The 25,868-nt window shown below is 39.8% G+C and overlaps 1 protein-coding gene across 2 annotated transcripts; it reads left to right on the top strand.

Annotated features, from left to right (window-relative positions):
* Window positions 1-2,642: 2,642 nt before the first annotated feature.
* On the top strand, window positions 2,643-24,724 carry RNASET2 (ribonuclease T2). Of its 2 annotated transcripts, none has more exons than XM_054063183.1 (10): window positions 2,643-2,795; window positions 4,874-4,977; window positions 7,501-7,567; window positions 10,067-10,122; window positions 11,062-11,119; window positions 11,873-11,943; window positions 17,106-17,219; window positions 19,418-19,463; window positions 19,669-19,743; window positions 22,253-24,724. In XM_054063183.1, exons 2-10 carry the CDS (start codon window positions 4,889-4,891, stop codon window positions 22,442-22,444), a joined length of 768 nt encoding a protein of 255 aa, XP_053919158.1. In that variant the 5' UTR covers window positions 2,643-2,795; window positions 4,874-4,888; the 3' UTR covers window positions 22,445-24,724. The 2 variants fall into 2 exon arrangements, with proteins under 2 accessions (XP_053919158.1, XP_053919159.1); XM_054063184.1 differs by lacking the exon at window positions 2,643-2,795 and adding an exon at window positions 3,325-3,448.
* Window positions 24,725-25,868: the final 1,144 nt, after the last annotated feature.

Below are 25,868 nucleotides of genomic sequence, written 5' to 3'. Positions count from 1 at the left end.
AAACCCTTATTGCACCTCAAAACATAACTACCATTGGAGCAAAGGACCTTGAGAGCTCTATAATATGTGCATTACAGCCTGCTCTTTTCAAGACAAAGATAGAAACTGAGACACAGAGAACAACTCAGTGTCCATGTCTGCTGACTCCTCACAGGCAGTGACAAAGACATGAGTGCCAGATGGAACGGTGGTGCCCTCAGCAGTGGGAAGAGGAGGAGCAGCGCTGAATATAAGGATTTAGGAAACTTCACTATTTTTAATTCTTCAACAAAATTTCTGAAATTTTTGATACCTCTCAGACATTGTCAGAGACAACAGCAGATGGATCACATGTTCCATCCAGCATGACATTTTCACGTTTCCATAGAAAGGTGAGCAAAAGAGATTAGTTTTGCCTCCTCCTATGTGTAAACATAACTAAAAAAAACCTTGCAAGTGAATAATACTGTAACTGCGAACAAAGGCCTTATTACACAGACTGTAATTAATCTGTCCAAAACAAATGCTGTTTTGCTTGTGGAAGTAGATCTGCCTACATTATTTGTCAAGCACGTTAATGGAGGATGACTGTGACACATTCCCTCAGTTTAAAACCACACAATAGTAACAAGGAATCACGCTTTGCATTTGTGATTCATGCATCAGCAGAGAGAGAGGGGTTGGAATCTGTTCCACAGTTTAACCGTAGCGCTGAGAAAACATGAACCAAGTCCCGCTTGGGATATTTGTGAGTCACCCCTTCAGGCTCCTTCCCCCTCAGAAACTTCTTAGTGTTCCCAAACACGAGTGCTACCATTATTTTGGAGAAGTACTCCACAGAGGCCTGTGTCAGCATTCCTCTGTTCCCCTTACTGGACTCAATTTAGTCAACAGTCTCCTATTTGCTGCTGGAGCAGACCACTTAAAAATACAGAGCATCCCTACTGCACTCCCTAAGATTTCTGTCTTGCAGAAATTTCCAGTGGGAAATCACAATAATTAACACATAGAATATGCTAACAAAGAACCAACCAAAACTTCAGGATGAGCAAACCCACAAATATAAGTAGTGTCCCCTACAGCCATCCTGAGTTTCTCCCTCCTTCCAATACCCATGCACTCTTTTCCTGGGCTCAGTTTTCACAGAGTGCCAAGTGTTAATTCAGCAGCCTCGGAGGGAAAATCCCTACTGCACCTCAAAACACGACGAGGATTGATCCCAAAAATGCTGGCAAATAAACTCTCTAAGACTCATTTTGTCATTTCAGAAATCAAGCATCTTTTATAAGGCCTGGGCAACAAGAGGGAACGATCTCCATCAATTTTGTGTGGCGAGACAAGAGCTGTGATAGGATGTATTTCCCACTCACATGCACATGTATAAACTTTCCCAGAAATCTTATGTATATGCTATTACTTTCCAAGGACTAATTTTAAGGTTATTGTGAACTTCACAACAGTCAAAATTCTTGCTAATTTGGAGCTTTGGAACCAGCTCTGCCTGACCTTGCATTTGAGATAGGGAGAAACTGCAAACAGAGGCGATTACAGAAGAGGCATCTGCTCAGCGCAGATCACACTGAACACAATGCATTATCATCTCCAAAGAGTGAACAGTGTCTGGAAAAAAAACACTGTTTGAAAGAATACACTGCAGAGAAGGAACTGGGGGTGCTGGTCAATGAGAAGCTTGACGTGAGCCGGCAATGTGCACTCACAGCCCAGAAGGCCAAACGTATGCTGGGCTGCATCAAAAGAAGCATGGCCAGCAGGTCGAGGGAGGTGATTCTGCCCCTCTATTCCTCTCTTGTGAGACTTCATGTGGACTATTGTGTCCAGTTCTGGAGTCCCCAACATAAGAAAGATATGGAACTGTTGGAATGGGTCCAGAGGAGGGAAACAAAGATGATCAGAGGGCTGAAGCACCTCTGCTATGAGGACAGGCTGAGAGAATTTGGCTTGTTCAGCCTGAAGAAGACGAGGTTCTGAGGAGACCTTAGAGCAGCCTTCTCGTACTTGAAGGAGGCCTACAAGAAAGCTGAGGAAGGACTGTTTACAAAGGCTTGTAGCGATAGGACCAGGGAGAATGGATACAAACTGGAGAGGGGCAGATTTAGACTAGACATAAAGAATAATTTCTTCACTATGAGAATGGTGAGACACTGGCTTAGGTGGCCCAGGGAAGTGGTGGCTGCCCCATCCCTGGAAGTGTTCAAGGCCAGGTTGGATGGGGCCTTGGGCAGCCTGATGTAGTGGGATGTTCCTGCCCATGGCAGGGGGATTGGAACTGGATGATTTTAAGGTCCCTTCCCATCCAAACTATTCTATGAATCTATGAATCTATGATTCTATGAAAACATGCTACCAGAGGAACATTCTATTTAACTTTAAAAAAATACAGTTACTTAGATGAAATTTAACTCCAGCCTAAACCAAAAAATATTCCGGGTTTGGTAATAGTAACTACTTAAATCAAATCCCTCCTTTTCATCTTTGGACCACCAGCCATGATGATGACCTCTATTCTATGCGCACTACAGCCTTTTCATCTTTTCCACGCTCTTTTCCTCCCCGGGCTCCCGGCTGCGGTGAAGCCAAGGAAGCCTTTTCATCCCGGGGCAGGCGGCGAAGCTGCGGGCAAGGACACGGCAGGTCACCTCCCCGTCACCGCTGCCCGCGGGAGGCGGAGCCACCGCTCGGCGACCTTGCGAGGGGTGGGCGAGGGCGGTAGGAGGCGGCGGGGCTGCGGCGGCGCTTAGTCCGGCCCGGGCCGTGCGGGGCAGGGCTGCCGGGGGGAGACGAGGAGCTGGAGGAAGGTAGGGAGCTCGGCGCCGAGGCGGTTTGGAAGGTTTGGAAGCGTCTTTGCACCGGCGTCCCTGCTGCTCCCTTTTGTCCCACCCCTTGTCTCGCAGAGGGACAATAGTTTTGGGGCTGCCCGGGGTGTGCCGGCTCTTTGCCTCTTGTCCCCGGTGAGATTGCTGCCTTGCACGGTGTTAGGAGGGGGTTGCGGGACTAGTAAGGGCTGAAATCCTATCAGGTTTGACTTCTTATGTCTTAAACTCCGCGTGAAGCAAATCGAAAGCCGGCCGAAGAAACTGCAGCGTTTGCCGGAGTTGGAAAAACTCTGTACGCAGTTTTTCTTTGCGCGCTTGTCATCAGCTTTGGCATCTTCCTGTCACCCGCAGGCATCCCACTTCGGATTCTCTGCTCTGTAATTTATGAAAATACCCTTGTAATGGAATCGGATGATTGTTTATCTGGAGCAAGCGCCTTATGCTGTCAGGAAGTTAAGTCTTGCGAGACTGCGCTGAAAGTAGGGCAGTGTTAGTGGGGAAAGCGAGGTGCTGCCTTGCTCAAGGCTTCCCCAGGAAGCCGGTGGAAGTTCCTGCTGCTCAAGCCCTGCTTTGACTCGTACTTTGTGATAGAAGCTGTGAAAAAGTTCTGCTAAAAACTAGCTGGGCCGCTACATGCAAGTATTGCACGTGAAAATCTTTAAAGCACTTTAATTTAGGCTAGCACTTGGGCTTGGGATGAATGGCTAGCTGGGAGTGGGCTGTGGAGCTAAAAGTTGCTGAAGCTCAGAGCGTTGTTATAAATTAAATTAATGCATGTGGTGCACTGTTCTGTAATGAAGCTGTCCAACTTGTTGTGGCAGAGGTAGTGCGCTGCCTTGTTTGAGATGGCACCAAAACCTGGGTGTTAGGTTTTGTGCGTTTAGATGCCAGACTAGCGGTCCTAATTTTCATCTCTGCCTTTTGTTGCAGGTGCTTAGCTGTACACCTGCTGTTGTGTTAGCTGTGGGAGTCCTTTCGCTAATGCCTAAGTGCCCTTCTGTAGCCTCTGCTCTGTTCTGAGTTGATATGCCTGAAATAAAGTGCAAAACAGGAATTTTTATATAAGTGGGGGGTTTATTAGTCAAGCTAGTCATTAATAGCAAAACAGAAACTATAATAAGGGAGTAGAGTACAGGCAACTAATTGCTAGGAAAAAAATAATATGATTAATGTAGTGAGCGATCTTAGAAGGGTCACATAGGTCGCACACAGTGTCCTCTAGTGCTTTTGTTAGGGTTCTTAAAATGACAAAGTTGGAAAGTGGGTTCTGTGAGGCGTTAAAACTTGCTTGTAAATGCATGCATGTACATCTGTTTCTAGCATCTAGGAGGTAGCATTTGAAATGCTTTGAAACATCTGATGAATACAGGAGGCAGCTGAGTTTTTTTTTGGCCAGTGCCAAGTGAAAGTCCTGTTGGTGAAAGTGAAATCGATTAGATATTTTTCTCCCATGATTTTTGGGTTCATGAAGAAGTAGGCAGATTGTGCTGGTTTTGTGGTGGCTGTCTCAGGTTTATAACAAGAAGAGAAACTAATCTGGTTTTAGCACCATTTTTTTTAACATCCGTTTAGTAGTCAAGTAGCATTTAAAGATAATTTTATTCTCAGACATCGTGCTTCACTTCCAGTGAGTTTCTGATGTCAGCCTTGGTCAATCCAACATGAATACTCAATGTTAATTTCCAAGTTCATTTCATAAATCACTTTGGGCATTTTGCTGACCACAGGTAGAGTCTTACATTACAGTAAGTATGGTTGCAGAGAAGATATATGTATTTCTGTTAATTGGAAAGTGGCTCTACTGGGATTGTGTACAAGTAAAGAAAAAAGGAAACTGATCTCTCACCCTTGATGCCATTAGTTTATGAAAGTTATCATACAAGCTGGGGAATCAGGCACGGCGTTGAAAGAGATGCTCTTTGTACCCATGGTTGTAAATCTAGTCTAGAGACAATATTACCTGCTCTTTCTGAGATAGTTGTGTTTTTCTGCATTTTAACACTTGCAGTTCAATGCATTAGATAAGTAACAGATTTCTCCTTTTAATACTTTTTTTACAGCTATTGATTAACAAAATGAAGGCTGCAAAACTGCATTATTGGATTCTGGGTTGGTTTTCTGTGGCATTATGTTGTTGGTGTACTTCAGATAAATTCACTCAAAGGTAAGCTATGCTTAAAAACAAAATCTCCGGCAGTTCTTTCTTAAGTGCAGAGCAGAATAGTTTAACTTCTAGTAAGTGTAAATTTTCTTATTTTATGTGCTGGTTTTGATGTGTTATTCTTCCCTTAGTTCACTGGTAAAATAAGGCATTTACATTTACTGAAGGAGTGGGGGTTTTAAATGTATTAATGCGTCAGCATGAAGAAAGAGGGGAAACTCAAATTACCTTCACTGCACTTTAAACCTTTGCAGCCTTGCTTTAAATGAATGATTTAGGCTTGTGATATAGTAATGACAGAAATGAGAGATAATTTTGGGACATATAACAAAAAGTTGGAGTTACCCTTTGTCATGAATTGCACTAACTGTTACGTTCTGTACTTCTAAATTATCTTTTTTTTTTCTTGCCATTTTCTTAGTTCCAATAATTGTAAATTCATTTTCATACACCATCCCGGCTGAGGCTGTATCAGAGCCATGCAGCCTTTTGGTGATTGTTGCACTTGGCAAAATCTGAGCTTGAATACTAATGAGTCATGGGAGAACCCATGCCCCATTCTGTGGTGAAAGCTCAGATTTCTATTACATTATGTTAGAAAATCAGCTTTCCTTCTTTCTCTCAATGATTTGGCAAGAGAATGGTGAGGGATGCTCAGTTCAGTGTTGAACTTTATGTACTGGCTACATTGTAACTGGTTGGTAGTTTAGGCCCTGTAGTGAGGTTTATTGAATCCCCAGGGCTTGAGATGGATGGCTTGGCAGCAGAGGCAGCTCTGGAGACAAACTGCAAACTTCACAGACCAGGATAACTTGGGTCAAAAAAAGGAGGAGAGATCCCTTAAGCTGAATAGGTATTGAACACGGCTTTATTTGGATTCCAGTTCTTAAATTTCTGAAACTTGCTTTATTTAATTACCCAATGTTTTCTGACATATCCTTGACCAAAAAGTGTGGTTCAGGAGAACTTGTTTTGTTGTGATTGTCATTGCAAAAGTTCAGCTGCTATTTTACATACTGATAAAAGATGGTATTTTTCTAAACAAGGATTTTTTTTAAAGAAAGGAAACTAACTGCTCCGCAATATTGGGGAATTCTTCTGTTTAGGTTTCTGCAGCAGCAGTAAAGACCAGTTAGAAGTGTTAGTAGTTCTCACTGTGGCTCTGCCCGATTTGTTCCAGAGCTATTCTCCTAAATTATTTAAAAACCACAGACATATGTGAATGCTTAAGGGAAAATGTGCCCATGGCAAACTTAACAAAACTAGAGGGAAAAACAGAGAAGTGATGTAGCATGGGAACATTGCTACTTCCTCAGGATGAGAAGAATTAGTTTTCTCTTGTATTTTTTGTATAACCTCTGGCAAACACTAACAAAGGACGTGTCTATTAGCTTCCAGAGAGCAATTTATTTTTACAGTACTGCACATAGGGCTGTCAGTTTGAACAATTTACATTTCTGGTTTTGTTGATTAGGTTTTCCCACTTGCTGTTCTATTTAACCACTTTTTGTGGTTGTTTAATAGCTAAACATATCTGCTATAGTATCTGAAGCAACAGGTTTTTTTAGTTACTTCTAGCTTATCCAGAATAGGTCTGCTTCAAACTGTTGGGAAATGCCTCTGTAGAAGTGGCAAAGACATGATAGAGGCTCCCAACACTTTTTAAACAAAATTTGTAAGCTTTCTTTTTCCTCTGCATAGGAATAAGATAGTATTGATGCCTCTGTGAGTTATAGATCCCTTTATTCTAAGAGGTTTTGAAACAAGTGTTTTTGTAAAATATGGGATATTCCTCCTTTAGTTCTTCATTAGGTAACCTTAAGACTGTGTCACAATTTCATTATTTATTAAATGTTTAAAAATTACTTAATTTATAGCTATCATTTCTAAAAAGTATCATTTTAATTAAATATCTCTAACTTTATAAAGTGACCATTTCTGAGATGTGTGTTTTACTTTTTATTATGTTTCTCTTTTTTATCTACAAGGTTGGAGACACTTGCAAGATCAAGTTGTATCTCCTGCAGTGTTAACTACCTTGCTTGTGGTTGTTTGTAGCTTTTATTTTTCAGAAGAGTAGCTAGACTTCCAAGAAATTTGTACTTTTTCTTTCTGGTTAATATACCCACCAAGAAGAATTAGAAGCTTCTTATCCTAAACAAAGATTACTTTTTTTACAATAATAATTTAAAAAAAAAAAGCTTGCAGTAAGCACTCTCCTAAATATAAACCAAAACTTGTTTCTCTCTATTTAAGAAATGGAAGGCATATGGAGATAGGATGCCAGGAGTTTAACAATTTATTTAGCAATGAGGGAGTATTGGCAGGTTTCTAAATACGTTGTTTATACGTGATTTGTTAGTTTGGTCCTGCTCGGTCTGGAGTTCTCAAGTATTGCATTAGAAGCTGTAAGAAACAACCAGCTCTAAAATCAGTGCATTATACTAGTAAGCATCATGCTGCTGCTGAAAGTGTTGGTCTTTTTAAAATACTTGAGGAAAAATAGATTTGTCTGTCTTTCTCCAGTGACAACCAGCCTCATACCTGGAAAAAGCTGTATCTTGCTCATCATTGGCCAGTGACTGTATGTAAGGTGAGGGGTTTTTTTGTTTTGTTCTCTTTTATCCTTGCAAAGGTAACCTTGACAATAAATGTTTGATAACAGAATAAACACAGCCCATCAAACATTTAATCTTCCTTATACGCTTTTATCTTCATAAAGGCTTTCACTGATCTTGTTGCAACTTTTGTTACTTCTTCTGCACTTCAGATCAGAGGTAAACAAGACAGGATTGTGATGTGTTACAGATATTACAGATATCATAATTAAGGTAGAACATACTGTACGCTAAGCTTGGAGTAGTTGTTACATATTTTGTTGTGTCTTAGTTGTAAACTTCGTCCCAGACTTCCACCAGACTCTGTAAGGAGACTTGACTGCCTTGTCTCTGTGAAGACAGCATATTACTAATTGAAGTGTCCGCTGCACAACAAGTTTTAGCTTTGTAACGTTGGCTCCAGCTTTTTAATGATAAGTCATCAAACATAGGTTCAGTCAGGAAAGGGAGAGCTAAGAAGCTGTCATGGCAGGTATCTTTGATAATTTCTGTATTTGGGGGGTGGGAGGGGAAACAAATAAATGAGCCCAACCTTCCAGCATATTTCTGTCAAAAGCACAGTGGAAATGGGAGCAACTCAAAGGCAAGAAGAGGGACTTTCCCCCTCACTTTTTATGGAGTTGTGAAAATCTTTAATTGAAGAACTTAAAAAGGGAAATATTATTGCAGCTTTTGCTCCTTGGAGATTGCAAAAAGTGAAAAATTTTCTCTGGGTGTTTTCTTGTGAAATGGGGAAAATCTGACACAGTAGGGTATTCAGTTCCTTCTCTGTTGAGAATGGAAAGGGTGATAAAGAAATGGGTACTAAACTTTGCTGTGATCTCCGTTTTACTGCGCATATGTGTTGATCCAGCTTCTTAGACTAGCGTTTGCTCATTCTATGGTATTGATTTAAAATGAACATTGGACAAATACTATGGTTAGAATGATTACAAAAAGAGGATGGATGAAGCTGGCCAAAGCATGCAAGTGTGAAGTAATACATTTTAAGCTGTGTTGACCTCACAGTTCTGCCAGCACACAGTGTAACACCAAGAGCCTGATGAAATGTGTAGTAGAAACTGCTAATCTGGCTAGTGCCGTTAATAGGGAAGAACTGGTTCCAAATTTAGAATACTCTGGGCTTTCCTGTAGCAGGAAAGTGAGAACTGTGGTTAAAGATTGGATAAGGAACACAGTTGCACTGTTCTTGTTACCACCCTCCGTTGAGCAAGCTAGTTAGCAGTCAAGTTGTTTTTCAGGGGAGGATGCATTAGCTGCTAACTGTTAGTTTGCTTCATTTTGGGCTAGATAGCTGAACTCTTTCAGAACCAAAGCTAGGTCCTGACATGAGTGGTATTATTTAGGTGTTTGCAATGTGTTTGAAAATATCCCTTTCAGGAGAAAGTTGCTGGGTTTAATTGCTTCTATTATTGATGACAAGAGAGGAGAGGAAGGAAATGGGCACAGAGAACAAGGAAGCCTTGCAGAGTTTGCAGTTTTGCCGGCACTGGCCTGTGGCGTGTGGAAGGCAATTAATGACATTATAGGCACCTCTTTGCTCTTGTCTACACTCCGCTTTTGCCTTGGCATCACATAAAGAACATTGTGGTGTAATTACGACAGGATGCAGAGCTGAAAAGGGAAGCTATTATTACGGAGGAAGAACATCTGAGGAGATTATTATTTAATGGTGAAAAGTGTTTACTAAAAAGAGCTGTAATTGCTAAGCAGAATAATCAGGGAAAAGACAATAATAGTATTGTATGATATGTGAACATGGATTTTTTTTGGTTTTGTTCAGGAATAAGTACCCTGCTCTAAACAATAATTAATGTGTGGGCTGTTTCTCCTGCATTATCAAAACTTTTGAATTTTTTTTTGTAGAAATGTATATAGTCTTTCCTTTTCTCCCTATTCCCTTGTCCCTCAAATTAAAATATTTAAAAAATAAATTCTAACCATTTTACTTGGAATAAGTAACCTATTTTATCTCTTTATTTTTCTCTTTTAATACAACAACAAAGCTACTCCTGAATGCTTAAAGATGGTTGTGTGCTTGTGTAATATTATAGTTTATTTTAATGTTTTTTATTTAAATGGCTCTGCACTCCTTTAAAAGATCCAATGAGAAAAATACAGAGGGCTGCCTCCTGGAATATGATAAATGCAGTTTTAGCTCCATTCATTTAGTATGGATCAGGCTATTACCTCATAACCTGTCCTTTGTCTTCTTTTTACACTGCCTGTTCAGGATGCCTCATGATATTCACTTAATCTGCTTCAAAACTTTAATGCTAGGTGATCTCTGCTAAGTGGCACAATCCATAAGAGCTTCAAGTAACTGGAGTTCACCAGTTCTTGATTTGGGCAAACGTTAAGTTGTAAGGTCTCACTACAGCCTTGGACCACCATTGAATAAGCCTTTGTTTTTTCCTTTAAAATATTATCCCTGGATACATATAACAAATATTCTGTGTTCTTCTTTTCCACAGATGAGTGCTAATGATTGTCAAGACCCTCCAGAGTATTGGACGATCCATGGACTGTGGTATGATCATAGAGTAGTTTCATTTCAGGCTGGAAAGGAAAATCCAGGATGTACCAGGATGTTCAGTGCTTATTTTTTGAGGGATTAATCTATGTAGTTTTATGATTCCTTGAAATAAAAGCCTTCGTTTTGTTGAAAATCAAAACCCTATGGTTTGATATAAAACTGGCATGCACTTCTGTATCTAATGACTTGCTGAGCTCCTGAAATCCTCTTGCCAAATAAGCATTTTATTTATACATCTTATAAGATCAGTAATGTGCTCAGACAGAAAGGGAAGTGTAGTTTCTCCCCCCCCCCCCCTCCCCCCGCCCCCGGATAACACAGAGTTAAATCTCGTGACTGCTTGTGGCTTTAAGTATCTTAACTGAGCACAAATACTGCAAAAGTACAGGAAAAACTTTGCTTCAAGGAAAAATTTTTTACAGGAAAAATTTGCTTCAAGGGAGTCAACTTACTGGAATTGGTGCCAGCAATTCAAAGGTTTTCCTGACAAAGACAGGAAAAAATAAGCACGGGAATGTAAGCTATGCATCCTAGACAGCATTATGTCTAGATTTCCAGTGAGTCTTTTGGTGATAGCTGCAGAATGATTAGTTGGTGCAGTGGTTAAGGAGGTCAGTGTCATTACTGACATCATGTGCAAGACCCTTTCATATCATTTACTCTTCCAATGTCTTTTACACAGAGTGTGGGACTCAAGGAGAGTACCTGCATGGGAAATATTTCAGCCATAATTAACGTCTTGAATTTTTACTTCTAATACACTGTAGATGCTGATATATTACTTGCATTTTTAAATATAATCTCTAGCTATAATCTTGCTTATTTAAAATTCAGGCTAATGATGTAGAATAGAATAGAATGCTGTGAGTTACCATTAGTGAGTTAGTAGACATCTTTTTTCACTTCTGTTTTTTTTCTCTTTCACTTCTCTAGGCCTGACAAAGGTGAAGAGTGTAATAGGACATGGCATTTCAATGTCACCGAGATCAAGGTATTTAAAACAAAAGAAGTCATACAAAGCGGAGCTAAGTGCAGTTACTTTTGCACATCCTATATGCAAAATCTGTGACTTGTAGTGTATCACTCTTAAAAGAACATATTGGTCACTGCAAATGTTAAGGGCACCACAAATTCACTGAGTGCTTATTTGTAGACCTGGTGTTTGACTTGTTCAGCTGCATCCTCTTTAAATCTAGAGAATGTAAGTCAATCTGTAGTGGCAAGAATTAGCTGTGAAAAAGAGATTAGTCAATATTCTCTGTTCCATTTTCTCTTGCAAAGCCAGAACACAACAAATAAGAGTGCAGAATAAATTTTTCTCTGTGTCTTCTCCCAGGGCATCAGTCTTCTTATATACTTACGTGTGTATATATATTATCTTTTTACTAAAACAATTTATGTTTTTCATTCAAATGTGTTGTAAACAGAGGTAAGGGACTTGAGCTGACAAATGTGAAAAGCAGCATGATTGAACAAATTCTGCAGGGTGAGAAGAACAAATCTTACTTTGAGGCAGTGTGTCATTACTAGTACTTTCAGATATTTGGGTACTTGTAGCTACCTGTTATCTCCTGCTACAGAACTTTCAGCATATTAGGGGAAAAGACGTTTTCTTTTTCTGTGAGTAAATGTTTCAGCTGGGGATGTTGAAAGACGAGACTTCCGTTCTAGAAAATATGTGTAGATTGCCTAAGAAATAGCTTTTCAACACTGTTGGTGCATTTATTAGATGTGATGTTTTTAGGATCTTTTGTCAGACATGAGACACTATTGGCCTGATGTACTTCATTCATCTCTGAATCGCACCCAATTCTGGTGAGTACAAAAACACCCCCAAAAAAGTATTATTTTGAATATTATTTTATAAAAAAAAAATCTATCTGACTTAGTAATTCTTCAAATGAGACATTGTGCATGAGAAGCAGTGTCCAAGAGGCCACAGAAAGCAGTGTGCCTTGTCAGTCTCATTTGAAAAATAAATCAGTTTTCTTGTTACAGAACCTGCAAAATGCAGCTGTTGAAGTTAAGGCTATGGCAGAGGTTTTGGAGAAATGAAACTTTGTGAAAGAGAGAGAATGTGTTTCCACCCTTTGCCCTTAGGGAGGAAGAGCAGCTACTGTTGACACATTAAGTCTGAATAGCAGCAGCATGCTTGAGATGTCACAGCTAGCTGCAAGAGTAGCTTCCAGGCCTCTTTTCCTCACTAGCTTCTCTGTATTGCTGGCCTCGAGAGACCTTTCCTTTGGGGCTTTTTCACAGGATGAAATGGAAAACCAGAATGCATTGGATCATCCTAGCCACTTCTCTACAAAATTCTCTCCTTTTACTGACTTTCCTGGCAGCCTAAAAGCTGATCTGAGAGTTTATTTAGAGATCAACATACTTTGCTCATGGGAACGGAGGAGATTTTGATCTCCCCTGACAACGGTACTGTTTTCCTTCTCCACGTTTCACTTCGCTTCTGATTAATCAGTCACTTGGAACAAAGAGCGGAATGGGTGATATTTGAGTTTGTACAGGCTTCAGTTTGAGCGCTTTATTTTAAACTAAAATCAGTGGCAATTCGAGTTCATGTGCTCAGCCATAAGCTGCATCAGCTAAGGTGTGGGTATGCAATTTGTCCTTCCGGATTTACAGTTAAAGTACATCAGACAAGAAGCGGGGCCCATAGCTAGAGGCAGTAGTGTTTAAAAGCATCTCAACTATAAGTGCCCAGATGTTTTCCTTTGAATTGGATAACTCTTTCCTCCCTATGTCAAAGCTTTAAAGGAAATGTGCATCTCTTTTAATCTTGGCCCTGCTCTACAGAAGGTGCTTGTCCTCAGGGTCTTAAACTGGTTCCACAAGTGTCTTATGGCAACCTAAGCTTTTAACTGTCAAAAGTGGTGGTCTCACTTTTCCTCCATTCCTCTGTTCTTACACTGTGCTAGGGAGAGCTTGACTTCTGCTTTCTGTGGTAGCACAAGTTTATGTCACCTTAAACTGTTCTTGGAATTAGAATAAGAAAAATGTGTCATAAATCTTGCACCTCCTGTGTCCTGACCACCTACCAGCTTACGAAAACAGGTGCATACCAGTCCTTGTTTACTAAAAGAGATATTTTGGTAGGCAGCAGATACGAACAGATGCAATTAAAACCTTTTCCCTTTCAGTTCAAGACTAGAAAATAGCAGTTATTTCAGTACCTGGAAATATAATCAGAAATACCATAAAAGCAATACTAAAGTCAGGTTATAACACTGTAATTAATATTTTGATTGACAGAGTAATAAAATCCCTTTCAGTAAGGTGACAAGTGCACTGTAATTGGCAGCTCTACCTGCAGATTTTGTGGATGCAAGCTTTTAAGCCAACTGAAAGCCAGTGAGATCCTGTTGTACATCTTCCTTCAGTTAATACACTGTACTTCAAAATTTAAAAAACAAACAAAAACCCTCTATAGTGTAAAGATCCTAATACAGCAGAAGTAAGAATCTGAAAGTAAAACTATTCACAGTTTTCATTGTTGTAGACTAAAGGCATCTTAATTGGGTAAAGAGCACAGGCAATGACAAGTAAAATGGTACTGTCTTAGCACATCACATCAAGGTTTTTCCAAGATGGCTGCAATTGTGTAGTGTATTTCTTCCTGGCTTTACTTCTAACTGTAGCCCTGGCTTAAGAGGGGAGGTGAAGAATATTCCTGGTGATTTTAAGATGGCTGTGGGTACTTCTGTAAAGATAATTACAAATATTTTTTTACTTTGTTAAGTTGCGAACTGTGACAGTTGCCACTGTACTGGTTTTGGCTGGGATAGTTATTTTTCTTCCTAGTAGCTGCTGGTTTTTATATTTAATATGAGAAAAATGTTGACAATACACTAATGTTTTTAGTTGTTGCTAAGAAATCAAGGATTTTTTTTAGTTTCCCATGTTTTGCTAGTGCACAAAGCAAATGACAGTGTCATGACAGCTAACCCAAACTGCCCAATGGAATATTCCATACTGTAACATCATACTTAGGGTAAAAATGGGAATTGAGCTTTGGGGCGGGTGGCAGGTGATCAGTGTTCGATGCTTGGTGTTCAACATTCTGCTACAGCTGTGCTTGCTAATATTGCTGCTGTTGCTGTGATCTCTGTGCTCACTCCTCTGTCTGGAGTCAGTGTGATCTCCGTGTTAGCTGCAGTTGTTGCACTTGCTGGAATAGCTGCATAGAGCAGAGTAATCATTGGGTGGTGAAGGAATTTTTATACATTCTTGTATATTGTATATTACTCTGCTTCTATTGTACTGTTAAAACTGTCTTTATCTCAATTCATGAGTTTTCCATTTCTTTTCTGATTCTTCTTCCCATTGCACTGGGTGTGGAGGGGTAAGAGAGCAGCTGCATACTCTTTGGCTGCCACCTAAGGGCTAAACTGTGACAGCCACCCATGAGTTTGAGTTGGACATGACATAATGCCTTAATACAGGGCAAAGTGTTATATGTGCTTTGTATCTCAAAATTTATTAACTGAAACCATCTGTTTTATAGCACTTAATGTTTTTTTGACCAAATAAAATATTCTAGACCAAGAAGAGTCCCTTCAGGATCACTTTATACATACAGTATAGAAGAAGGAGTCAATATTCAGCTGATAGGACAGCAGGCTGTCCCTAATTTTCTACATTTTGTGGGCAGCACTTGCAGCTGTGCTCTGCAGACCTGTTTTGTTCCTACCCTAATAATAAGCCAGTCTGCAAGCTGTGTGGTTTTTATAATCCTTGGACCTATGTAATATGCTCCTGACTTTGTAGGTCACATCTGTGTGATTTTTTGCTTGGAGGAACTCTGCTCTTGTTGCACAGGGGGTAAAATCTCTTTGAGGTTCAGCTTCCTTTCCACACAGCTGAGTTGTGCCAGTTTAATTCCTTTACATTTCTGGACCCCACCTAGTACTTCATTTGTAGGACTTAGTTTTGAGGTATGCAAGTGTAACATTTATTCTTAGCAGCACCGTAGAAAAGGAGTGGTGGAGAAAGCCAAGTTATATAGTGGAACAACTTAGTGCTGTAAGCTCTGCTTCTGGGCGCTTGGCAAAGTATTTGTGTTGTACAAGGCATACGTGCTCTGTGCTATTGCCTAGCTCATGGGTACGAGAGGTGCAGAAGGATGGGTGGCCTTCATGAATACACAGCACTGTGTTGTGTGTTCTCGTGCCACCCAGCTGTGAGCTGATGCTCAAGTAGAATTACCTTGTCTTATTGTGGTCTAGGTGAAGGATAATGTATCCCAGTAAATGAAATCAAGACATTGGTTCTTTTGATTTCTAAACAAATAGTTTTATGTTATTCTCTGGTACTGGCAGCTCTTTCACTTCTTAGCTACTTCAGTTTGCATTTAAGTGGAAGAGGTGAAGGTGAAATTTAATATACCGGTGCTGTATGGTCAGAATTACCTATATCTGCATAATTTATTTATTTTTTTTCCCACATGGCTGTGCTGCAGAATAAAGTAACACTGTCAAGAGTGTCATCTTAAACCTTCAGTAATTGTTTTGTAGGGACTGTAAAGTAGCTTTCCATTCTGGGAGTTCACAGGAGTGTTTAAAAATCTTGGCCTGGCGTATTTTTTGCTTGCTGCAGCTGATGATGCATGGGCACTGTCTGTGGATAGCTCTGTCTATTTTCTTTTGGGATACTGCTCTGTGGTCAATGTGATCTGGACCAAACCACTCCAACAGCAGTTTCATGTTAGCACTAGTATGCTTCTTGAGCATCATCAAATCTTTGGCCTCTATTTCTGCCTTCTTTCTGGAAACAGCAGGACACTGCTGCTCTACAACTTAAATACAACACTTTACCATTAGTTTTACACACAGGCACGCATGTGTTCTTTGAAGAAAAATTGTCATCCTACATGCAAAACCGTACCTCCACCTTACTTCTGTTCCAGTAGCCCTTTAGATTTGACTATTGTCTGCTTCTGGTCCAAGCAACTGCTCAATAGCTCTTGCCAAATTTACCCCTAAAAAGGCTTCATTTTTCTTCAAAACTACAGTCTGTTTTTCTTACAAGTAATTTCAAATCACTTAACAGGAAATCTTGTCTTCTGATCTCCAAACATCTCTTTGTAATACATTGAGAGACCTTTGTATCGTAAAGCGTGATTCATAGTTACTTCCTGAATTCCTTCATTTAATTATTTCAAAAACAAGTTAATTCAAAGGTGACAGCTAAAAAAAAACCTAAACACCCAAACTACTTGGGCTGATGTAATATAAAGTAACACCTGAACAGTGCTTTGGGCTTGGTGAAGTTTTGACACGTTCTTTTGACATAAAGCTCCCTTAGTTGGCTTTAGAATGAAGCAATGGATTATTCCATATGAGTTTTTATCTTCTCACCTTGCAGCATCCAATCTTAAAAAGGTAGCTTGGGTGGAAGTCAGGGGATAAGAGTGTTATTGTTTTGGTGGGGTAACAGCTGAAAGGCTGAACTATAGATGACTTTTGCACAGATTCATATGCATAGTTTATAGGAAAACAGAATACTGATTCTGAATGTCTCAGGTCCGTAATAACATCCAGACCATTAGACCTTGCTGTTATTTATCTTCTGCAGCTCTTAAATTAATTTGAAAAGTCTCCCTCTTGCCGCTGCCAATGTTAAGGCAAATGCATTTATAAATATTTTAGTATAACTTATTGTCTGAATTTTTTTTAGTTTGATGTTGCAAGCCATAATGAGGGACTTCTTGTGCTTCTTCCTTTCTCTTCTGCTAGGTCCAAAATCCATTGGTAAATGGTTCTACTGAAAAAACATACAAATGTTGGTGTAAATTGAAATGTTGGGAGTAATTTTTCTTGGTTCTACTTATAGCATGTGCAGTATTTTTTGAGTGCAATGCCCTACTTCACATATGTAGCCTTTCAGGTGCTTGATTTAACTATATTGCAGCACACATATCTGCAATTAATATTTTATAAAACTTAAATTTGGCTTTTGTCCTGTAGGAAGCATGAGTGGGAGAAACACGGCACTTGTGCAGCCACACTTCAGGTCCTTAATTCTCAGAAGAAATACTTTGGTAAAGCCTTAGAACTCTATGGGCACCTTGATCTTAACAGGTATGTAAATGAACTTAGTCGTCTGCCTCTGATTTCAAATGGTTTCTAAGAGATTCAAATCTAGCCACCCCCCAAATATGTTAAAAATCTGCTGGCAGAGGGGAAATGAATATTGTCATAAATTAATTCTGTTATTAGACTTAAGAAGAAGGATTGTCTACTCTGAGAAGCATTTCTCTGGTCATCTTAGAGTCTGGTAAGCCAGCGGCATTCTTCACAGCATCATTTTAGACAATGTGAGCTGGTAAATTTTGAGAAGCTGTGCGCTATATCTCACTACCAAAAGCTATGGTATGTGTAAAATTCTAAGTCAAGTGATAACCTCCCCCAAACTTCTGACTCATACTGAGGCCAAAACACTTGTTTTTAGAAAAGTCAGTGCTCTGCTCAGAGAAAAGGACAAGCTGCAGGCAAAATCATGTAGAACTTCCTTGGAAAAGACTGAGAAGTAACATGGATGTCCTGAAGGGCAGCGTTCAGTCGCTGCAGGAAGGCCTGTGCTGTCCTTTCAAATAACCCCGATGTGACACTCTTGCTTTGTCCTAGGGGCCGATTCTTCCTCATGGGTCCAAAGCACTGACCATTCCATATACAAAATCTTGATGGGGATGGTGTGGCTTGTCCAAGCGCTTTATGTACACATTCTGGCTGCAGGTGAATGCCAGAAGGCCAGAGTCCTTTCCTGATCAATGCTTGGTATGGGTGAGAGAAAGTTTGACTTGGATTTGTTGACTGAATTGTCCCTCTGTATAAGACAACAGGATCTGAGAGAGTGAGTAAGGTCTTTAAGATATGTTTCTAGATACAAAAAAGAATTTTAAAAATCCTGTTCTTTTTAGTTTAGTGTCTTGTCCAGCAATTGCTTAACAAAGTCTCATTCACTTTGCATATGCATAAAGAAAATATGTCTTTCTCTCACTCCCCCTCCTATTTTTGTAGGTGTCTTGTAAAACTTAATCAGATTTTTCTAGACACAGTGCTCAAGAAGTATTAATAATGTCTGATAAGTCAATTGCTTAAGTAGCTGTAATGGTGTGACTAAAACATTTTACAGATGGCACAGTGGCCAATTATGTGACACTATCAGCATGTGTAACACTGAAAAAGAATAGAGACTGAAACATGTTGGAATTAATTGCTCAGACCATATTTTCCATTGTAAAAATGAACATAATTAAATTAATCTTTAACAAAAAGAATAAAGACTGCTAATGTTCTCATTGTACTTCATTTATACTTGAATAGGAAAAAGTAGTGTTAGTGATTAGAAGATTGTTTCCAAAAGGGAAATTATTAAAAAGAAGACATTGTGCAAGCTCCTGTAAGAATGACAGAACATCTGTTTTATTGGTCTCCTTATATCCAGTGCCAAATGACTGTGACAAACAGCTAGACCTTTAGTTAACTGAGTTAAATCTCCTCTTTGCAGAACCTGGTCTTGGAAGGGTTGAGCATAATCAGAGCTCAAGGATTAAATCCTGTGAGATGATGAACGTTCCTGCTCTTTATGGAAGGGGCTAGGGCTTAGAGACTCGCCACCTATTGAGTCTTGAGTCTTACTGTCACCCTAGAAGTGTGGACTTACCTCAGGACTGATAGTAAAGGAAGGAGTATATAGAGTAAAAGTTCTTGAGAAGTACCTTGTTTTTCTTATGTGAACAACCTTTCCTCTTCAAAAACATGTTCATTAGGAAAAGTTTCTGCCCTGATGTTGATGTTCATCCAGATCCACTCACCATATCCCTCTCCCAGTGTGCTGTGTGCCTCCCACCCCAGCAAGCCCACCCTCTGTTAGGACATGAAGGTGCCTAGGGCAGCCTTGCAAGTCTGCCTCCATCTCTTCCTGGTGGCTGAAGCTCAGGCGTATTGCTCAAGGCAGAGGAAAAAAGGCAATTAAACTGTGTGCTTACCTGGTGTTCAATGGAGCGTTCTGCTGTGTCTGAAGACTTGACTCCCCCAGCTCCTTAGATTACGGCAGGGTCAGGAAGAACACTCTCCCCCACCAACTTGGATGGAAAGTAGTCATGCAGAAAAGGGGAACCATTCCTAGGCTTGGCAGAACATGGAATACAAGTTTCCTTTGCTCCCCATCTCTGTCATGCTTGCCAAGTTCTCACTGAGATTATCCATTTACCTAATGATTACGAAGTTATGTTTGTATACAGGAACCATGGAACAATGTTGTATTTTCATTTCAGTTGTCTCCTGAAAGCTGGGATAAAGCCAAGCAGTTCATACTACCAGGTAAGAGGCAATCTTTATGTAAAACAACTATGTGCAAGTACTTTTTTGAGCAGGAGGAATGTAATCTCTAGAGTGCAAGTGGTCTGTTTTTATTTGTATAGTCCTTTAAGGTTGTGCTTTATCTAAAAGTTTTTGTCAACTTAACAAGTGTGGGAGCTGCTGGAAGATGTGGTTTTTGACTTATATAAGCTTTTTAATTTTTCAGATGACTGCCATAAAGGAAGCTCTTACAAAATTTTATGGTGTAACACCAAAGATCCAATGTCTTCCTCCAGAAGAGGTAAAGCCCCCCCAAGAAATGCATACTCCTCCAACCTCCCAAATCCCAAAAAAGTAAAAAACTAAAACCAACTTTTTTTTTTAAGAGAGAACTTTTTGTCTAAAAAACCAAAGCAAAAATAGAGTGAAAAAGCTTGGTGAAACAGATCTGGGTGTTCCTTGTGTACACAGCTCTTTGTAGATTAGCTATTGCTGGATTTTTGGAGTTGAGTTCATAAAAAATATTGCTTATGTACTGGCACCACTGAGTTAGCTTAGCTTGCTGTTGCTACAACCTTTTCTTAATGCAGAAATATTGTTAGTGGAGGAAGCATCCATTCTTTTCCTAATAACTTGCTGTTACTATACTTAGACAGAAAGTGAGAGCGTTGGGTTTTAAAGATCTCTGTCTTGAAAAGTTTGCATCTCTTGCATGAACGCTGCAACCACCACACTGGAGGTATTGCTGTATTTTGCTCCTGCTCCTGATAAAGCCTAATGGCATATAGCAAATCACTAGAACCAACAAGAGTGGACTGCATGGAGCCAGTGACTGTTGGTCTTCTCAAGAGTGCTGCCTGTCAACAACAGTCTTTACTTCATTGGGCATGGCTTGTGTTCTGCACGAAAAAATTGCTCAGTGGACAGAAACCTTCAGAAAGCAACTCAGGGGCTTGTCTCTGAGGTTGTTCTCAAAACTGCCTACTCAACGAGGTATAAAAAGGCATTTTGACCTTCACAGTGGTTCAGGATGACTATATGCTTTCTTTTCGAGCCAAGGGTGTCTAAAATTTCCATTTCTTTCTACTTTTCCATGCCAATAATTGTACTGTGAATCACGATGCAGCAGAGAATGTGGTACACAGAGTCAGTGTGTTATAGCATGAAATACAGGTCACTGTATCTGAACCAAAAATGCCTTTGAAGGAACAAAATAGTATTCTGAATAATTACGTAGATAGGCTGCATATCTCTTTATTTCCTTTTTCGTCTAGGTTATTCTGCTTCTATTAAAAAATGAAACAAAACATAAACCTACAAGATAGCTTTCTCTCTTACAAGTATTTCATTATTATCTCAGCTTCATAGAAGTCGTTTACTACAAAACACTTGACAGAGTTATTGCTTGTACACAGATGACAATTTTATGAAAACTTGCCAAGATACAGTTGCTGTTGGAGTTTTGTAGCTGGTGTATTGTCAGCTCATTTGCTTTAGCAGCCCTCTGAGGTTTTTATGCTCAGATGTTTCTCCATGTGAAAAAGAATTCTAGGTTACAGTTCTTTTTAAAATATATTTTTACATTACTTTAAGCAACAAAGGAATATGACTGGAGTGTGGGTTGCACATTCGCCCACCTCTTGATGCTGAAGATACACAGAGCTAACCCAAACCCAGTTTCTAGCACTGTTCACTGTAGTTCTGCCATTGGTTTTAGTACAGTTAGGATGCTGCTTAAATTATGTGAAAGCAATTTACAGCTTGAGCCTCCTGTGCTTAACAGATGAAGCTAATAGATTACAGAAAGGAAATGGTACACCCCAGTTATTGAAAGATAGTGCTTTTCAGAGTTCCGGCCTTGTTGATGCTTGAAGTGCGTTATGGTGGTACTTTGCACAAAATGTATTTCATGTTTGCTGTGTTATTAGTTTCTGTACAAAAAACCCAAACGCCAAACAAAAAACAACCACCCAAAACCACCACCACCAAATCCCAAAGGAAAACATATCAAAGCAAAACAAAAAATCCACAACGAAAACTGTCTCTCAAACCAAAACAACGAAAAAAGTCCACCACAGTTACTTTTGTATTGTACATATATTTTTGTCCTGCTTGGTGGTTTCAAAACCAGGTTTTTTCCACATACACTTTGTCACACTTGAGCATTTCTGGGGATATTGGTATTATTTTCTTCCTCATATAAAAGGCTTCCATGCCTGCCTGCCTTACTCATTGCCAGTGTTTTGCTTCCTGGTCTGTCCTGTAGTCCAAAAGTGAAATTTCTGCTACTTCTGACAGCTTGCTTCTGTATTCTTTTCAGTAGAACATATTATAAAACCAAGTTTCTCTTCCACTCTTTGGAGACTTTTCTTTGCCTTAATTCCTATTCTGCTACAAAAGAGTCGGTGAAAGGTGGTTTTCAGATCACACATATACCCTTCAATATTCACAGAGTTCAGCCAGAGCTCATCATTAAAGTGAACAGCTTCTGTGTACTGCGCAGATTTGGTAAATGCTAAGGTAATCTGTGTTGCAGCATTTTATGATGAGAGTTAGTAGTTAGGCAGGTTCCCCACATTATTGCTGAATTATGTTGTTGGAATGCATTTCCATGTCTGCTTGCTCCTTAAAGACAAGCATGTACTATAAGGTGTTCAGAGCAGATGCCTCTGGTCTCTGTCTCCTTCACATTTTTAAAGTGCCAAATGTACAAATAAGTGATATTGTATTCTATAGATAAGGTAATCTATCTGAAGAATTGATTTATTTTCTTCTCCCCATCAAGCTAATCTTATCCTTCATGTTTCTAGGGTGAAAAAGCACAAACAATTGGTCAGATTGAGTTCTGCTTCACCAAAGAACTGCAGCTGAGAAACTGCACAGCGCTGAAGGGTGAATCTGACCCACTGCAGGCCGACATGAAGCTTGGAACTGAAGAGTTGTCTGTCTGCAGTGATACTCTCCCAACGTATTATCCTTCACAGGTCCAAGGTCACAAATGAAGCCATAAGAATTTGAAAAACTTTTTGAAGACTCAGGGAATTAAGTCATTCTCTGTTTTGAAATGATGCTTGTCTCTGAGATAAGATGACAACTTTTTGAGACAAAAATATTGTAAACCGAAGAACTTAGAGACCTCTCTGGATGTCCTTTCCCAGACATAATATACACTGCCTTGCATAAATTTGCTTTGTGGCAGTGCTGAACAGAGGCCATGTCCTCTGAGACGTTAAACTTTTCCTTAGTCAAAGATCACAGCGGACCAAACATAACAACTTTTGCATAACTTCTTAGTGAATGAAATAACATTCACCAGGTTTTGGCATTTCTGCCTGAAGGACCCCAGGAAGACCATATTTATTGTTACACCTGTTCTTTGATTGATTTTGCTACAGTAGCTCCATGCAGTCTTGAAGAACAACCAAGCTTAGAAGTCACTTGCTAGTATAGGAAAATGTTAGGCCCTAGAAATAATTTTTTGTTAATTTCTCATTGTATTGCAAAGTTTAGGATTACCATGCAAGTGTGAGTGCCTGCATTTTTATTTAAAAATGAGATTGTCACATAATCACTCTGTTACAACAAACAGTTTTTTATAAGTGAAACAGTAAATACTACAGGATTTTCAGTGAAAAGTACAAATGTTAGCAATAGTGTATCTCTATCACATAATATTTAATAACATGCCACCAAGTTGGATATTTCCAAAGGAGACCAAATTTGGATGACATCCTCTACATGGTGCTGTGTTGATGTGTCTCAGATTGTCTTTCAAAGATGGACAATTATGGCTCAAGGAACCATCTGTTAGAAGAATATTACTGTGAAAGCATGAAACGCAGTATTAGGAATAAATTTGTTATGTCTTTTAGGCTTTAGAAACCATTCACATCTACTGTTTTTTGACTGTCCCTGTTTCTCCACCACCTTTCATTTAAAGCTCTGTGTCACCATTGAGGTCTTATCTGGCAGCTGAACAGTAGGCAAATGTTCAATTACCCCTCCCCACCCAGGACAGGAAATTGGGAAGGAAAAGGAAACTCATGGGTTGAAATAAAAAGTTTTAATAGAACAATAAAAGAAGATAAAATAATAATGGTAATAATAATAATAATAGTAAAATATACAAAACAATACTCACCCACTCCAGTTAATAATCACAGAACATGCGTTTTCCAAGAATGAATACCAGATGGTGAACACTGCAAGTGCAGCGGTTTTAGCAGCTGTGAAGGTCAGAATGAACACAAAGAAATGACCGAAGATGGAGAATTCACCAGAGACTGAGACCAGACTCAGAGCAGTGGAATGAGGACACTGAGAAGCACTGAGGGTGTCCACGACCCCAAGGGACAGCACACGCTGTGAAGAATGCAGCCACCCCTGGCAACCTTTCCACTTGCATATGAAGCATGATGTTAATTGTATAGAATGCTTCTGTTGGCCAGTTTGTCAGTGGTTCTGGCTGCAATCCTCCCAGCTTTATACAGCTGCTCACTTGTGAAGAATGGGAAACTGAGGAAGTCCCTTGTTTCTTTGACAACAAACCAGCAGTTACTTTTCAGAATTTTTCTCATACCAAAATTTAGAGAAGCAGTTGCTGAGAAGAAAAATTATTCTATCCCAGCTGAACATAACCATTATACAGTAACAACTGTTCTCACACTGAACTCAAAATGCTTCAGCTACTGAGAAGCACAGCTTCTTCAAAGAAAATTGACTCTATCCCAGCTGAAAACAGAACAGTTACCTTGCCATTCCAGAATGCTGTCGGTTTCTTAGTCCTTCATTTAGAAACTCAGATGTTTGTTTATTCTTACAGCTAAGCCGCTCTTTCAAAGTGTGTCTTCCTTCCCAAGAGAGGGGATATACTAATGGTAATCTCTTCTAGTGTTTTTATAGTAGCCATGGCATGTTCAGTTGATGTTGAACATGACCAGAGACATGACCAGAAGAATTACAATTCTTCATTCCCCCATTTCTGTTATCTTTTTCTAACCAAGAAAAAGTAGGGAGACTGAACTAAAATGCTTGAAAAACTAGAATGTACTTGTTTTTTGTGGAATCTTCTGGATGGTGTTTTTTTCCTTCTAATTACAAAAAAAAAAAATCGTAGCCGAAAGAAACAAATACTTGTTGGGGAAAATGCATTTCTCTGCAAAGGAGCGGCCCAAGGTTCATGTACCTTTTAAAGCTTTCTCCCTGACTTTCAGATAGTACTTAGATGGTGCATAGGTTTTGGGTGGACTGTGTAGAGTGCAAATGACTTGGAATGAACATAAATTTACAATTCCTATCACAAGTAATTTTTGTGTTTTTTTTTTTTTTTTTTAAAGAAGCAAGACTCCTTTTCCTCAAAATGTGCTATTTTTTTGAGTGGTCTGGAATTTTTTGTCCTTTGGTGAAGTGCCTTTTTCTCCTTTTGTTTTCAAAGTTCTCAGAGTGCAGTGCCATATCCTTGCTTTTTAAGCTAATCTCCAGCACGGCAAGTGGAAACGCAGGTTGGTAACTACTGTTAGACTCTCACAAACATCTTGCTCAGTGCTTTTCAGTCACTAGTTTTGTTATGAGCACAGTCATTAATTCGAACAATAGATTTCTCAAAATCTCACTATAAATATTGCTACCTTGGATGAGCAGGTGCAGTACAAGAAATCCCATGAAATCCACAGCAACATACTGTACTGCCAAACGAGTGATATTTGCATTTTCCTGGGCTGTTTTTTTTTTGTAATTGTTTTCATTCCTGAAATGGAGGTGGCACGGGATATTGTGTCTGCACCCTCAGCGGCTGGTGAGCGCTGGACTGTGCTGCTGGCCTCAACTGCTGCCTGTTGGAAGGAAAAAAGTGGTGGCAGGACAGCAATGTCCACACAACACATTAGTACACCGCAAGTCCCACAAATGTAGACAGCCTAGGTATATACAGTAGGAAAGCAGTAGGTGCTGGCCTCTACGGTGGGGAAGAGGGCTTTCCACAGGGATGGGTTCTTGAATTTGGGCACTACAATTCCGGTGTGGTTGTGCTTCAGGCAGCTGTGCTGTTTGGATCTAGCTCTGAGCACCATTAAACCAAGGCAACAGAAATTTAGTGGTGCTGCTAACAGCATTATTGCTGCCTGATGATGGCACTGATGATGCAAAGGGAAAACGTCAGGACTTTGCAAGTCCCTTTCCCAGGACTGGAGCAATTGATGGTGAGGAATGTTGTATTTATTCTAAATTTAGACTGTCTTGCTGCTGTGGCAGATTCCTTCACAAGGCTCTCTGCACGGCTTCCCTTCCTGTGTTGTGAGTATTCCTTGCTCCAGAAAGTTGCCACAGATCACCCAGATTTGCTGAAGGGAGAGGCTGTGGTGCAGACCTCGGACTGCAGGAAGTGCCTAGACATTTCTCCTGAGGCAGGAGCAGGTGGCAGATCTGCCT

Source organism: Cuculus canorus, chromosome 3, assembly GCF_017976375.1.
Source record: "Cuculus canorus isolate bCucCan1 chromosome 3, bCucCan1.pri, whole genome shotgun sequence".
NCBI classification, from domain to species: Eukaryota; Metazoa; Chordata; class Aves; order Cuculiformes; family Cuculidae; genus Cuculus; species Cuculus canorus.
Note: the sequence above shows the minus strand (reverse complement) of the source record. Positions and strands in the feature narration are given on the sequence as shown.